Here is a 16,111-nt window from a genome sequence, read left to right on the forward strand (position 1 = left end):
TTTTTGTACAAAATGCCAAAATCAGCAGTACCTTGCAAATACCTGAGAATTCTTGTAGCAGCCAGTAAGTGAGCTTCTCTTGGACTTTCCATGTACCTACTTATAAGACTTACAGAGTACATTATATCAGGTCTAGTGGCTGTTAAATACATCAAACTTCCCACGATTTGCTTGTAGAAAGTGTTGTCAGTCCTCTTTCCTGTAGAATCCTTTTCAAGCTTCAGCCCTGTCTCTGCTGGTGTGGTGACAGAGTTACAGTTTGTCATACCAAATCTCCTTAAAATTTCTTGGACATATTTCTTTTGTGAAATAAAAATTCCACTAGAATACTGCTTCACTTCAATTCCGAGAAAGTAATGCATCAAGCCAAGATCCGACATTTCAAACTCAGTCATCATCAATTGCTTAAAATTTTTAAGCAATACATGATCATTCCCAGTATAAATTAAATCATCTACATACAAGCATACAATGACAAGCTTCCTATCTTCAACTTTAGTATAAAGTGTATGCTCATAAGGGCATTTTCTAAATCCTGCCTTATTGAAATAAGCATCAATGCGACTATACCAAGCTCGTGGAGCTTGTTTTAGCCCGTATAATGCTTTTTTCAATTTGCAAACTTTATTTTCGCTACCATACTTAATGTAACCAGGGGGTTGATCGACATATACCTGCTCTTGCAATTCTCCATGTAGGAAGGCTGATTTCACGTCCAATTGATAAATTGGCCATTTGTTTTGGGCTGCCAATGCCACCACCAACCTGATGGTATCGAGTCTGACTACTGGAGCAAAGACCTCTTTGTAATCCACACCATACTCTTGCTTATATCCCTTGGCCACTAAGCGCGCCTTGTACTTATCAACTTCACCATTCTCATTGAGTTTAGTTTTATAAACCCATTTAACTCCAATGGTCCTTTGCCCTTTTGGTAGATCAGTAAGCTCCCAGGTGTTATTTTTCTCAATTGCTGAGATTTCAACATCCATTGCCTCCTTCCATTTTTTTTCTTGCGCAGCACTTTCAAAACTTATTGGGTCACAATCTGCAAATAGTGCAAAATGAGCAATTGTCTCATCATTGATATTAACACCGGTTACCTGATAATCTTGCATCCATGCAGGTCTTTTTCGGACTCGAGGGACAGCTTGTTCTGTTTCAATAGGTGCTTCTGCAGGTGGCAAATCTTCAGCAGTTGGAGCAATATTTGCTGGAATTTCAGACCTTGGAGCTATTTCCTCAGATTCATCATTGCATAGAACTTGATTAGATAACTTTTCATCCCAGTTCCATGTATTGTGTTCATCGAAAACAACATCTCTACTAGTCACAATCCTTTTTGTCAAAGGATTAAACAACTTGTATGCTTTCGACGTGTTGCTAACACCAAGAAAGACACACTTAACGCCTTTATCATCAAGCTTCTTTCTCTTTACATCTGGGACATGTACATAGGAAATGCATCCAAAAATTCTAAAGTGATCTACAGCTGGTCTCCTTCCACTCCAAGCCTGCTCCGGTGTCACATCTCGAAGAGAAAAAGTAGGACTTCTGTTCAAGATATGGATGCTCCAATTTACTGCTTCCGGCCAAAATGTCTTTGGAACTCTTCCTCGATTCAGCAAGCTTCGAACCATGTTGAGAATGGTTCTATTCTTTCTCTCCGATACACCATTTTGTTGAGGTGTATATGCTGTTGTGAGCTGTTTTCGAATGCCACGAGACTCACAAAATTCTTCAAATGCCTTAGAGCAATATTCGCCTCCACGATCTGTTCGGAGGCTCTTAATGGTCTTTCCAGTCTCATTCTTCACGAGAGCTTTGAAACTTTTAAATACATTAAAAGCCTCGGATTTTTCCTGCAAAAAATATACCCAAGTCTTTCGGGAATAATCATCAATAAAGGTAATAAAATACCTTTTCCCTCCATTAGAAATTGGGTTTATCGGCCCACAAATGTCTGAGTGAACCAACTCCAACACTTCATTTGCTCGCCATGACTTGCCTTTCGCAAACTGAGATCGGTGTTGTTTGCCAATAACACATTCTTCACAAACCTGGGAAGGGACGACAATTTCTGGAAGCCCTGTCACCATTCTCTTCCTTTGAAGAATCTTCAAGCCACCAAAGTTCAAGTGACCATATCGAAAATGCCACAACCATGACGGATCTTTAACTTCTGCTTTCAAACAACGATGGATATTCTCTATCTTCAGCGGGAACAACCTGTTTGAACTCATTTTCACAACAGCAATAGCTCCTCTAGTAGGATTATAAATCTCACATGCACCTTTCTCAATAGTTATAACATATCCTTTTTCTTGCAATTGACCAACACTTAGCAGATTGCTTTTCAAAGCAGGAACATATAGCACATTTGAGATTGTTTCTTCAAAACCATTCTTGGTTCTAATCATAATCTCTCCCTTTCCAATTGCACTCACAGTGGAAGAATCACCAAAACTAATTGTTGAACGGAAGTCTTCATTCAAAGAAGAAAAAGAATACTTACTTCCACACATGTGATTGCTGCAGCCTGTATCCAAATACCAAACGTTTTGTTCAGGTTCCTTCTCTACTTGGACTGCCATCAACAATGTCTCAACTTCGTCACTTTCAACAAAATTTGACTTCTCATCCTTGTCATTAGGCAGCCTGGTATAACATTCAGACTTATAATGACCAAATTTATGACATCGATAGCATTCTACTTTTGATTTGTCAAAATTCCTTCCTCTCCCTTTACCGTGGTCATCATTGGCTCTGAAATTCCTACTGCCGTCTTTGCTGCTTTCATCTCTATATCCTCGATCTCCTCTTCCTCTTCCTCTACCTCTACCCCTTCCTCTAAAATTTGAGAAACGAGTATTAGTAGAAGCCTTCAAAGCCTGCTCTTCGGAAGATGAACTGCGGTTCATTTTTTGCTCATGTACCAATAAGGAACTTTGCAATTCGTCAAGCGATAACTCATCTATATCTTTTGACTCCTCAATGGAGCAAACGACATAGTCATACTTCGGCATTAGGGAGCGCAATATCTTTTTCCACAATTGTGACATCAGTCATCTTTTCACCATGAAATCGCATTTTGTTGCTAATCTCCATTGTTCTAGCGCAGTAACTCATTACAGACTCTCCTCCTTCATCTGCAACGTCTCGAAATCCCTTCTCAAGGCTTGAAGTTGTGCACGCTTCACTCCTTGTAGTGCCTTGATACTTCTTTTTCATTGAGTCCCATATATCCTTGGAAGTTTCTTTGCAAAGAATAGTTTCCAAGATAGGACGCTCAATAGCCTGAAAGAGATAATTTTTTGCTTTCAAATCTTTCAATTTTCTTGCTTCGAACTCCGTTTTTTGAGCATTTGTCAAAACTTCGCCTTCTGCTGGAACACCAATACCGTCTTCCACAATTGGCCAATACTCCTTTGACCTTAGAAAGTTTTCCATCAGCATACTCCAATGGTCATAATGACCATCAAAACGAGGAATGGCTGCTTGCACAAAGTTGCTCTCTGAAGCCATAGAAAAAATAAAATTTCTGGGCAAACTCTACCTCACAGGTGTTCGGATCTAACCTTGCTCTGATACCACTGATAAGATATGCCAAGCAGAACAATGAATATAGCTGACCAGAAAAAACTCAAAAGAAGAAAACAAGAAACTGCGTAACTCTCTTATATCAATAGCAACAAGAAAAGTCTATTATATAGACTTTTACAGAGATTTTCTGTATAAGCACTAAACCCACAAACCCACTACTACTAGGACTCCTAACAAACTCTGCTATCTAAACTGAAAACACGTCTACTTCCTAATAACTAGGAGTTGAATAATTCAACTAAACAAAAGACCAACAAACGTGAAATAAATAGTTCATAAATAAAATAACACTTCCAACAATTTGTTGTACCATTATTATTTTATACTCTCTCCGTTTTTATTTGTTTGGCCAATTTAACTTGACATAGAGTTTACGAAAGTAAAATAAAATAAAATTGAATCTTGTAGTCTTAAGTAAAATATATGTTTAATATATCAAAATGTCCTTTAATCATATGATTTTAAACATGACATGAAAGAAAAATTAAAATAAAAAAGTTATCGAAAAAGAGAAGAGACATTTCAAAAAATATATTAAAAATAAAAATAAAACAACCAAAAACAGGAAAATGTTTTGTACTCCATATACCAATGTGTATTTGCTACTGGCTTGCCTAATTTTATTGGTTCATTAAATGGGAGATCAATAAATGACAAGGTAGGTAGAGTTATTTAAGAAATAGGAGTAATAAAGTACAGATTCAGATCTGGGGACAAAATAATAATTGATAATTGTCCATGTGCTTTAGATTCCAGTTCCATCATTATTATAACCATGTTTATTATAAGTAATTACCTATTAATGTAATAAATAATATTATAAAACAGAGTTTAAATTATATATGTTGATATAAACAAAGATTATACCATCGTGTCATTATTATGTGAGCTCACAGATAGAGTGTTTAATATAAATTCAATGTATTCCGCAATATTTTGCTACCAAATTATTACTACACGTTTTGTAATTAAATAAAACCTTGCTATTTTCCATAAGTGCAAAATATCACTATTTACGAAAAACTTCTCTAAACCAAATGACCCTTAATATTGTATAATATCCAAAAATGGAATAAAGTCAGAGCTCCTACAATGGCAAAATATATAGAGATATATACTTAAACTAAACTTTAAACTGTCAGTTTAATTAAAATATAGTAATACTTAATTTTAACTTATCCATTGAGCAACCAGATGCTTCAACTTCACATGATTGACTTGTTTAGTGGTTCTCTTAAGCTGGTATGCCAAAGTATTTATCTTTTAATAATTATATGACATGTGCGTTTTTTAAAATATTTTTTTTTAATCGTTTAACTTTAGTTATTATTATATTATATTTCTATATATGAGGTGCTAATACTAGTTCTAAGTACTCGACAGAATTCACGTGGTGGTGATTATAGGTTAATAATTTAGGAGAGTAATATATTGATAAAAATAATTATTTCATGTTGTTCCCGTCCAGTGCACGCCTAGACATCATAAAAAATACGTTTTCGAGTTGAGGACAAAGATTATATTATTTTATTTTTGCATATGAATTATTTATTACCCATGCTATATTAAACAATGAAATAGGTTTGTCATTTAATTATTAAAATTGGGAGGAGGATATTGTTTAAAATTCCTAAAACTAAAATATGTTTGATTTATATAATTAAAAAAAAGATTCAAGAATTATAATTTAGTGAAGGGGTGAGTTGTTTAAACTTTAAAAATATAGTCTTGTACACTGTTAAAACAATATTTTTGCGGGCAACAATTATAACGATAATAATATAACTATCTCTACATTACATTTAGCGTTAATAATAGTATGAGTTTTATAACCAGCACTCTAGATAAATGTTGCTAAAGACTTTAATAATGACATTAACTCAATTAAAACTAAATATTCTTGCAGCAATAAATATTATCACTAAAGGTAAAGTATGCTGCCACTAAATGTCTCTTTGTTGTAGTATGTATTCATTCAGTTTAGGTAGAGTTTCACATGCAAAATAAATCATCCATTTAGACTTGTCACAATTAATCCGATACTCTGTGTATTTTATTTATCGAACACAAGAAATTTTCTACATGCATACAAATCTCTAAAAACACAAAAAGATTGGACTTAATAAGGTGTTAGTAGTAATTAGATATTTAGAAGAGAAAATAATGTAATTTGTGCTCCATTTGTAGAATAAAAAAGACAAATTAATTTAACAATTCGACCCTGATGGAAATGAATAAAATTCAAAGTTGCTTTTAAGTCTTGGGTAATCCTCTTTTTTAAATACGTTATTATTTGACTTTAAATATAAATTAATATTAATATATTTATCTTTATTTGATTTTTGACAAATGAACATTATGAACCACCATAAATTTTTCGTTAATAGCCTACAAACACTTACTAAAAAAATTATACATGTTGTGTATTCCTATTTTATTGATTGATTTTTCATATAAATCGAAAAGACGAGTAATTCGAATCAAACATAAAGTTAATTTAGGCGATGAATCTGTTTGGCACCCAGAGACTCTAAATCCTGGATCCGTCTCTGTATATATGTATCTTAGAAGTTTAATTTGTATCACTCATTTCTGGCTTGATATGATGGATTATGCCTCATGGTTGCGATTCTTAACAAAGTATTTACATAAATTGTTTTTTTTGCAGTTTCCCCCTTTTTGCTCCCTTGGGTGTTTACCGCCTTAACAACCCCCTCTTGTTGCTTGTTTACATTCATATAAAAAAGACATATTCATAGATGCTGAACAATAAATCTTAAATAACAATACAAATACAATAGTATTATGAAAGACACAATCCAAAATACTTAGGCTGAACATTTAGCCTTTTATTGCTAGTATTTCAAATTTAGGAGTTGTTTTTATACCAGAAAATACCCTTTCCCTGAGATGCTTCATTGTCTTTATCGACGTAGATGCACTCAAAATCCCTCCATATTGCTTTGTAAAATGGAGTTCCATCAAATTGATAGTATGCTCCTAGTAATGGCCTCACAGCTTTAGTTGCCTCCATCGCGTGGTAATGTGGCATACTTGAGAATAAATGATGCACAACATGTGTATCTGTAATATTGTGGAACACCTTAGTTAGCACACCATAGTCTCTGTCTACCGTAGCTAGTGCTCCTCTTAGCCAATCCCACTCCGATGAATCATAATGTGGCAATGAAGCGTGTGTGTGGTGTAATAAAGTTATTAACACGATGAACCCGTTCACTATTAGTAAGGGCACCCCATAGATGCATACAACCCAAGTTAGCCCTTGTGTCAGAGTAATGCGATACAATACATAAATAGTTGCAATCAGACCTGCATCTGAAATGTAGATTTGTAGTCTCTCACGATCATTATATATCGGGCTATATGGATCATAATGACTTGCAAAGCGATCATAAGGTCTACCAGCTATATTGATGGCATAGTACAAAGGCAAGCCAGCAGTGAGGGTGAAGGCAAGTATGAGTAATCGTCCTAGTGGATTATTCATGTATAATTTGGTGTACCATCTAAGTTTGGTTTTAAACTTAGGCACATGATTTTCATCATGCTCAAGGGAATTAGTGTTGGAGTGGTGACGACGATGACTATATTTCCATGAGAAGTATGGTGTTAAAAGTGCAGAGTGGAAGATAAAACCGACAGTGTCATTTATCCACTGGTAATCACTAAAGGCCTGATGGCCACATTCATGGGCAATGACCCATATTCCGGTGCAAACACAACCTTGAAAAATCCAGTAAATAGGCCACGCTAGGTAATAATACGGGGATGGAAGGAGGTGGAAGTAAGAGGAGGCAATATAATAAAAGACGGAGACAAGCATGAGATCTTGAACAAGATAGGAGATTGAGCGAATGAGAGATCGTTGAAAGCAGTGAGGAGGGATAGCCTTCTTGATATCACCAACTGTAAAAGGGGGCTTTGAACTTGGCACTCTTTCGAGAGGATTTTTCTTTTGTTCTGTTTTAGCTGTTGGAGCAAACATATTGCCACCGCCTCCCATTTTTGTCTTCAAACCTGACTCTGCAACAATTAAATTTGTTGTGAGAAGTAGAAAAATAGTAGTAAATAGAACAAGAAAATGAGAGTTTTTGGTAAAAAGGGAAATACCTCAAAAGTTCAAAACACACCTTTTAGCCTTACCTGAAAGCTAGAGAGTTCTCTCTTCTTTATAGAAAAATAGAGGTCTGGCCAACTTTTTTTTCTTTTTTAATTTACCATCTGATATTCGGAACTGAGTTTTGACTAGTCTAGTTATATTCCCAGGCTCACTACCATCCATTTAACTTAGAAGCGCTCCTTATCAAGAATTTCTCTATTCTCATAGCTCAAACTCGAGACCTAATTTGGAGGTTGATTAGATCTGAAAATAAATTCGTAGTAAACTAAAGAGGCCATATGTATTCTTGATGGCTCCATGTGGTTTAGATTCCTTCATTATTAAAACTTTAATAACCCCATACATACAATGATGCTATTTACTCATGATCCTACATTATTGGGCAAGCCTCTTAATATACTTCAAGTTGATTTTTCAAACGTTCACTCAAAACATTGTATTTCAATCACATAATGTAGTACAAATACAATACGGTATGAAAACAATACATAATAGAATGATAGCAAACAACAATCCTTAAGAGACCTCAGTTCAAAATACTTATTGTGACTCATGTTATCCAAATCGATTTTTTAATTCATCTCGTTTTTATACCAAAAAATACCTCTATCTTGAGATCTTTCATCCTTTTCTACATAGATGCACTCCTTATAATCCCTCCATAATGCCTTATAAAAAGGGGTACTATCAAATTGGTAGTATTCTCCTAGTAATGGCTTGATAGCTCTGGTTGCCTCGAGTCCGTGGTAATGTGGAATCGTTGAGAACAGATGATGCAACACGTGAGTATCTGTAATATTGTGGAACACCTTATTTAGTACACCAAAGTCTCTGTCTACCGTAGCTAGTGCTCCTCTTAGCCAATCCCACTCGGATAAATCATAATGTGGCACGGAAGAGTGAGTATGGTTCAAGAGAGTGATTAACACTATGAAGATGTTCATAATTTGGAGGGGCACTCCATAGATACATACAAGCCAAGTTAGCCCTTGTGCCAAAGCAATGCGATACAACACATAAGTAGTTGCAATCACACCTGCATCTGAAGTATAGATTTGTAGCCTCTCGCGATCATAATAAATCGGTCCATGTGGATGATAGTGACTTGCAAAGCGAGGATAAGGTCTGCCAGAGGCATTGAAGGTCAAGTACAAAGGCCACCCAAGATTGAGGGTGGTGGCAAGTCCGAATACTCGTCCTAGTGGATTTTTGTTCAAATACTTGGTGAGCCATGTTACTTGGGATTTTAGCCTTGGCACATAAACTTCATCATACTCAAGGGAACTAGTGTTGGAGTGGTGACGACGATGAGTATATTTCCATGAGAAGTATGGTGTTAAAAGTGCAGAGTGGAGGATAAGACCAATAGTGTCATTTATCCAGGGGTAATCACTGAAGGCCTGGTGGCCTAATTCATGGCCAATCATCCATATTCCAGTTAAAACACAACCTTGAGCTATCCAGTAAATAGGCCATGCTAGGTAACAACACGGAGACGTAAGGGGGTGGAAGTAAGTGGTGGCAATATAATAAAATACGGAGACAATGATGAAATCTTGAACAAGATATGAGAAGGAACGAACAAGAGATCGCTGAAAGCAGTGAGGAGGAATGACCTTCTTGATATCGCCAATTGTAAAAGGAGGCTTTGAAAACGACACTCCATTTTTCTTCTGTTCTGTTTTATCAGACGACATATTGTTGTCCTGCTTTTTCAACTACTACTTCAACAACTTGATATAAAATTGAAACTTTCTTTAGGAAAATACTTTTTTACAAAATTTTCTAGTCTAGAGTTTATTGAAGAAAGTAGGTACAGATTCCATATTTGTTACATATTATTGGAAGAGAAAGAAAGCAATAGAGAAAAATTTCATTCAAACTGTACATGTGCATTTATACAAAACAAAAGGAATAAATCTGTTACTATACTACCAGTTGTCCTTCTCTTATTTTTGTTTCTCTCTAATTGACTAATTGTAAAATGTATAAAAATAAATAAAAAACAATTATCTACATATATAATGGAATACATCTGAAATGTTCTTTGGACAGCTGTCATGATTCCGAAATGAACGATCAAGATGAGTTTGATGAAAATAAGATCTGATTGTGATCAAAGGTTGAGATGATTTCAAGAAACAGGAAAGAGAATAAAAAATGAGAGATAATCCGACTTTGTCCCTCACCTTTTGTCCATTCTCTTTGAGATCTGAATTGAGTTCACTTCCATGGTGAAACTCAGTGTTGTGATCACCAACATCTGTCATGAAATAATTACTAAGTCATCTTTACCCATCCAGTCTACATTCAAGATAATAAATTTGACATTATTATAACTTTATCTAGTTGTTTAATTTGTAGAGTCCCCATACTGTTGTTTATTGATTAGATTTTGGTGGTTGGCCACTGCTGGGCCAGCCAGACAGTGTTGAAATGTTTTCTTCCTATGCGTAATTAATAAAATCGGCCCTATGGGTCATATTAAAGCACACACACAAAAAAAAAGGTAATACAATATCTTTTGATCTTTATAATCATATGATTATATTGAAGATAAACATTAAATTTGCACTTAACAAAACCTTGTTAGGAGACCACAACACATACCCTTAACTAGCGTGGGACTTCATATTTTTCCCAAACACACTCGATCAGGACATGAAACTAGAGTGTGGATAACATAACATAGATGTTTCAACATTACGAAATACTGTAACAAGAATCAGTGGGTCTGGCTCTGATACTGTTATGAACTAGTTGTTGGGTAACAAACCTATCCCACATCGGATGGAGAAGAAGAAATGTACCAATATATAAGTGCTCACCCAACTCCATTAGTATGAGGCCTTTTGGGATGTGCCCAAAAACAAATCCGTGAGGACTTGACCCAAAGTGGACAAAATAATACTAATGTGGAGTTAGGGTGGTGGTACGCGCGGTCCCAACACTAGTCTCAACCCAATGTTAATACCTACACGGATGTCACACAATGAATTCAAATTAAGAGGGATTCAACGACAATAAATAAATAATATGGTCTATCAGAACACTGTATTCAACCCAATGTTAATACCTACACGGATGTCACACAATGAATTCAAATTAAGAGGGATTCAACGACAATAAATAAATAATATGGTCTATCAGAACACTGTATTTCAACCACATTATGTAGTACAAATATAATACGTTATGAAAACGATACATAATAAAATGATAGGAAACAACACCTAAATTCAAAATACGTATTGTGACTCATGCTTAACATTTAACCAAATCGATTTTTAATTCATCTTGTTTTTATACCAAACAATACCTCTATCTTTTGATCTTTCATCCTTTTCCACATAGATGCACTCCTTATAATCCCTCCATAATACCTTCCTTATAAACAAGGGTACTATCAAATTGGTAGTAATTTCCTAGTACTGGTTTGGTAGCTTTGGTTGCCTCGAGTGCATGGTAATGTGACATCGTTGAGAATAGATGATGCAAAACATGAGTATCTGTAATGTGGTGGAAGACCTTATTTAGTACACCAAAGTATCTATCTACCGTAGCTAGAGCTCCTCTTAGTTAATCCCACTTGGACGAATAATAATGTGGTACTAAAGAGTGAGTGTGGTGCAAAAAAGTTATTAACACTATGAAAATGTTCATAATTTGGAGGGGCACTCCATAGACACATACAAGCCAAGTTAGTCCTTTTGCCAAAGCAACGCGTTACAACACATAAGTTGTTGTACTCACACCTGTATCTGAAATATATATATAGATTTGTAGCCTCTCACAATCATTATAAATCGGTCCATATTGTGGATGATAGTGACTTGCAAAGCGACGATAAGGTTTGCTAGAGGCATTGAAGATCAAGTACAAAGGCCACCCAAGATTGAGGGTGGTGGCATGTCCGAATACTCGTCCTAGTAGTGGATTTTTGTTCAAATACTTGGTGAGCCACGTTACTTGGGATTTAAGCCTGGGCACATACACTTCATCATGCTCAAGGGAACTAGTGTTGGATTGGTGACGACGATGAGTATATTTCCATGAGAAACATGGTGTTAAGTGTGCAGAGTGGAGGATAAAATCAGTAGTGTCATTTATATTCCAGTGAAAACAGAACCTTGAGCAATCCAGTAAATAGGCCATGCTAGGTAACAAAATTAAGTGGCCGGTGGCAATATATATATAATAAAAGACGGAGACAAGGATGAGATCTTGAACAAGATAGGAGAAGGAACGAACAAGAGATCGTTGAAAAGGATCGGAGGACCTTGTTGTTATCAGACCACACTCGATTTTTCTTTTATCAGACGACATATCACTGTCCTGCTTTTTCAATCCTGAAATGTGCAACAATAGAGACTTGAGTAAATTCGAAAAATAGAAATTTTCTGCATACCTTCTTTACAAAATTGCAAAGTCTAGAGTTTTTTTAAGAAACGAAGTACAGATTTTGAGATAATTAAATACTTTAATTTTCTATTGTATGACACCACAAGATTAGTCATATATCTTTAAAAAATTAATTACTCTTAACAGATCACAAAAGAATATTTAAATTTACTTTCTCAATTATGGAATTAATCTTTTGTTCAGATCAAAATCTCTACTTACTTTCTTAAATAACCCTAATCTTGTCAGTTTGCATTCAATGTTTGGTTACAATTTTCAATTCCAACGTGGTTAATACGTATAATACTAAAAGTGGGAAGGTTCGAAGTGCAAAAGTTGAATTACCATTTTACCCTTTCATTAAATTAAAATATTATATTTAATTAATTAAAATACTAAACAACAATCATATCAAATATAAATACAATATAATAAATGTGCATCTTCCAATAAGTTAGAAAGTTTGTTTGGGAATTAATTAAGAAGTTATATTCTGATATTTCAACCTTCGTAAAACTTTTGAGCTTTCTACGTTGATCAATGAGTAGATAAAACTTTTGAACTTCTGACGTTGATTAATGTATTAAGTTGGTGTGCTATATATATAAAAACTTTTTTATTGCAAAGACATTTAATAAAAAATATGAATCTAATCTAATCTAAATGGATAAAAACTTGGTAAGGTCCTATCTTCAAAGTTGAATTACCATTTTGCATCTACGATAAATTAAAATATTATATATTTAAGTATTTAAATATTAAATAGTTGCACTACTCATCCAAATCTGCTCATATTCTCTTCACGTTAATAAATCAAGAAGACATAATTCCTCATTAAACAATATAGTCAAATCAGTTACAAACTTTTTACTTTTTGATTTCTTTTTATTTTTCTTATTTATGTTCTATATTTAAGAATCCAAAAGGACATAATTTTACATTAAATATTATATTTCAAATTAGTTACTATAAGTCTTTTCACCTCTCCTAATATCTCCTATTTATACCTTAATCCCATACAGTGTGTATCTAATTTTATGAACAGTTGAAGTTGAATTTAACTATGGTAAAGTAATACTTTTCCTTGTTCTTTTTTTTTATTATTATTTTGATGAAAATGCTTTTGTTTTATAAAAAATTGATTTGTTGATTTGATGTTTAATTATATGAATGGTGGTAAACTTATATTATTGAATGAGCCTAAGAAGACAAAAGGTACATATACATGTAATTATGATTTATATATATATGTCATTTATATACTCACACGATTATGTTTATAACAAATAAATAGTATATATTTTTGTAGGTGTTCACTATGAAATTGATAATGATTTACTAACCATCCTAAGGGAGACATATGAGGATCAAATTTCTCTACAACTATTACAAAACGCTACTCTCATTCGACAACAACTTCTCGATATGTATGCGTTTGTTAAAAGGTGGAGGCTATTGTTCCTTAACAAGAAGGTGGAAACCTCAAGGCATTAAATATTTTGCAATAACTTCTTGATATGTATGCGTTTGTTAAAAGGTGGAGGCTACTGTTCCTTAAAAAGAAGGTGGAAACCTCAAGGCATTAAATATTTTGCAACCATATGTATTGTGACTTATTAAAACAAGAACTATTATCAAGTTGAATACTTGATATATTATAATAATTGCATATTTGAAGTCGTTTGAGTATTTTTTTTGAAATTCACTTGATAACAATATTTAGTATGATGTGTCTTCCAATGATAATAAGTTGAATATGCTCACCATTCATTGATTCGAGCTTGTATTTTACACATATCACACTTATATTTTAAAAAGTATTTATACTAATTAGCATGGTATACACGTGCGTTGCACCTGTTCCAGAACTAGTACGTATAATATAAATGATTCTAATCTCTATATTAGTATATTCTATTGATTTAATGTGTATGATAAGGTAATCTATATTAATTACTCACTTTGTCTCAGTTTATGTGAGTCGCGGGGTATCTAGATGTGCATACTCAAAGACCAATATATGTCTTTTGCCTCTAAAAAATGCCGCATCACATTTTTCTTTTGGAAATTCAAGATTTTGTTTGAACTTGAAATTTGCATTGGTAGTACAATATCTTTTGATTTGAATAATCATGATTATATTTTAATAACTAGAATATTACATGGGGGTTTCAACATTACGAAACACAGCAACATGAATCGGCTCTGATGCTGGTATGACCTAGTCTCGGCCCAATGTTGATACCTACATGGATATGATATCATGAACGCAACTAGTTATTAGGCCAAGAAGAAGCAATAAAACTGGAAGGCTTTCATAAAGGTTGATCTGGGACTCAGGCCCACTTGACAACTAGCTAAAAGGACGACGGATGAGAAAGAATGGTTTATGCCAATTGTTAGGAAGGATCTATATTCCCTTTGTCTCCTTTCTGAGTCGTCTTTGGCTTATCTCTTTCTAGTTCTTACTATCCTTTACTTTACCTACTGTGTAATTGGAATATATCTATGAGTATCTACTGAGAATTTGTTCATTACATCATATGTGAAGATACGACCATTGGATCTAAGTCAACTCATAAATGGAAAAATTGTCCGAAATCATGAAAAGAGACGCTATGACCCATACTTCCCTCAACCAATATGGAACTTATTTTAACAGTCTTAAGATACATTTCACTTTGAGAATTGTACAAAAAGAAATACATCATGTCGACAAATTATGAGATTCAACGTTTTCATAGCTTCATGAGCTAGCTAATTTAATTAGAGCGACGAGAAAATTGGAACACCTGTTAAGGTTGTTCCAGCATCGACGATGAAAACATTGCCTGATATATATTCTGAGGAATCATGGATTAAGTACCTAACGGTTGATGTTAAAGCCGGATCTGTCGTTCCAAGAGTTCTCAGAGGAATGGTTCTTACAGTAACATTATTGAACCATTCTTTTTCCATAAGACTCTTTGTTATCTCTGATTTGAAAATTCCTGGTGATATTGAGTTCACTCTGATATTGTCTACTCCCAACTCAAGGGCCATCATCTGCCATTCAATTATTAATTATGTTACCATAGCATAGAAGAAAAAATTGGAAAAATAAAAATAAATCTCTAGCTATCTTAGCTACCTTAGTGACCATGTCAAGAGCCATCTTCGAAGAAGCGTAAGCAAGACCCCCAGGTATTAGTACTCGATTTAAACCAGAAATTGAAGAGATATTAATAACAGAGCCTCCGTCCTGTTTAGAATCGCGCATATGTCTGCATACATATTTTGACACCAACCATGTCCCTCTTAGATTCGTCTTATAGATATGTTCCCATTCCTCCTCTGGCAAATCCAATGAATTGTACACGTTACCTATGTAAATATATTAACATACAACCAAAAAAAAAAAGAAGTTAGAATGAACCTGGTAACAATTTAAGCAACTAATTTACATAATAAAATTTTCAGATTACCTCTAAGGCCTGCATTGTTAATCAAGACATCGATACGTCCGAAGGCATCCCAAGCTATTTGTACAGCAGCCTCAATAGTAGCACTATCAGCAGTGATGTCGAGCTGGACAGCGATTGAACGCCGAGCCAGGCCCTCTGAATTAATATTAATCTGGTTGCAGAGAGTTTTCAGCCTGTCAACACGACGAGCGGAAGCAATGATCCTGCAGCCGGCTTTTGCCAAGTCGAGACAGAACTCTAGCCCGATTCCCGAGGAGGCCCCAGTCACCATCACTACTTTTCCAGTCAGGTCTTTCCATTGCTCCATAGAAAAACACTTGTGGTAGAGAAGATTGAGAGGCAGTTGTTGGTTTATGCAATAGCTAAGTAGTCTATCTCTCTCTTCTGTTCTCTTTGTGTCTTGTGAGATTTATGAAGAGCCTACTTATATTCTAGGCATAATACATATATTGGACCTTAAACTTGGCTTTAAAATTTTACACTGAACCCCCACATTTCTCAT

At 34.6% G+C, this 16,111-nt stretch overlaps 3 protein-coding genes and 1 pseudogene across 3 annotated transcripts; all 4 read right to left on the minus strand.

Moving 5' to 3' along the window:
* Nucleotides 1-6,336: 6,336 nt before the first annotated feature.
* On the minus strand, nt 6,337-7,879 carry LOC102598608 (delta(12) oleic acid desaturase FAD2-like). The gene is made up of 2 exons (XM_006365740.2): nt 7,735-7,879; nt 6,337-7,647 (listed from the first exon to the last, which is right to left on the minus strand). The coding sequence occupies exon 2, from the start codon at nt 7,625-7,627 to the stop codon at nt 6,473-6,475; it is 1,155 nt and encodes a 384-aa protein (XP_006365802.1). The 5' UTR covers nt 7,628-7,647; nt 7,735-7,879; the 3' UTR covers nt 6,337-6,472.
* A 226-nt stretch (nt 7,880-8,105) lies between these two features.
* On the minus strand, nt 8,106-9,465 carry LOC102579844 (delta(12) oleic acid desaturase FAD2-like). The gene has a single exon (XM_006365763.2). The coding sequence runs from the start codon at nt 9,439-9,441 to the stop codon at nt 8,317-8,319; it is 1,125 nt and encodes a 374-aa protein (XP_006365825.1). The 5' UTR covers nt 9,442-9,465; the 3' UTR covers nt 8,106-8,316.
* Nucleotides 9,466-11,031: 1,566 nt separating this feature from the next.
* LOC102580164 (omega-6 fatty acid desaturase, endoplasmic reticulum isozyme 2-like) lies at nt 11,032-11,899 on the minus strand (annotated as a pseudogene).
* Nucleotides 11,900-14,907: 3,008 nt separating this feature from the next.
* On the minus strand, nt 14,908-16,017 carry LOC102598937 (3-oxoacyl-[acyl-carrier-protein] reductase FabG-like). Its single transcript, XM_006365741.2, has 3 exons — nt 15,610-16,017; nt 15,276-15,508; nt 14,908-15,190 (listed from the first exon to the last, which is right to left on the minus strand). Exons 1-3 carry the CDS (start codon nt 15,914-15,916, stop codon nt 14,912-14,914), a joined length of 819 nt encoding a protein of 272 aa, XP_006365803.1. The 5' UTR covers nt 15,917-16,017; the 3' UTR covers nt 14,908-14,911.
* Nucleotides 16,018-16,111: the final 94 nt, after the last annotated feature.

The sequence above is a fragment of the Solanum tuberosum genome, unplaced genomic scaffold, assembly GCF_000226075.1.
Source record: "Solanum tuberosum cultivar DM 1-3 516 R44 unplaced genomic scaffold, SolTub_3.0 scf00566, whole genome shotgun sequence".
NCBI lineage: Eukaryota > Viridiplantae > Streptophyta > Magnoliopsida > Solanales > Solanaceae > Solanum > Solanum tuberosum.

Coding starts and splice junctions, on each gene's coding strand:
- LOC102598608 (XM_006365740.2), bottom strand. CDS start 7,627: ATGGGAGGCGGTGGCAATATGTTTGCTCCAACAGCTAAAACAGAACAA.
- LOC102598937 (XM_006365741.2), bottom strand. CDS start 15,916: ATGGAGCAATGGAAAGACCTGACTGGAAAAGTAGTGATGGTGACTGGG. Junction 15,509..15,609: donor TAACAATGCAGGCCTTAGAG/GTAATCTGAAAA, acceptor ATATTTACATAG/GTAACGTGTACAATTCATTG. Junction 15,191..15,275: donor CTCTTGACATGGTCACTAAG/GTAGCTAAGATA, acceptor ATTGAATGGCAG/ATGATGGCCCTTGAGTTGGG.
- LOC102579844 (XM_006365763.2), bottom strand. CDS start 9,441: ATGTCGTCTGATAAAACAGAACAGAAGAAAAATGGAGTGTCGTTTTCA.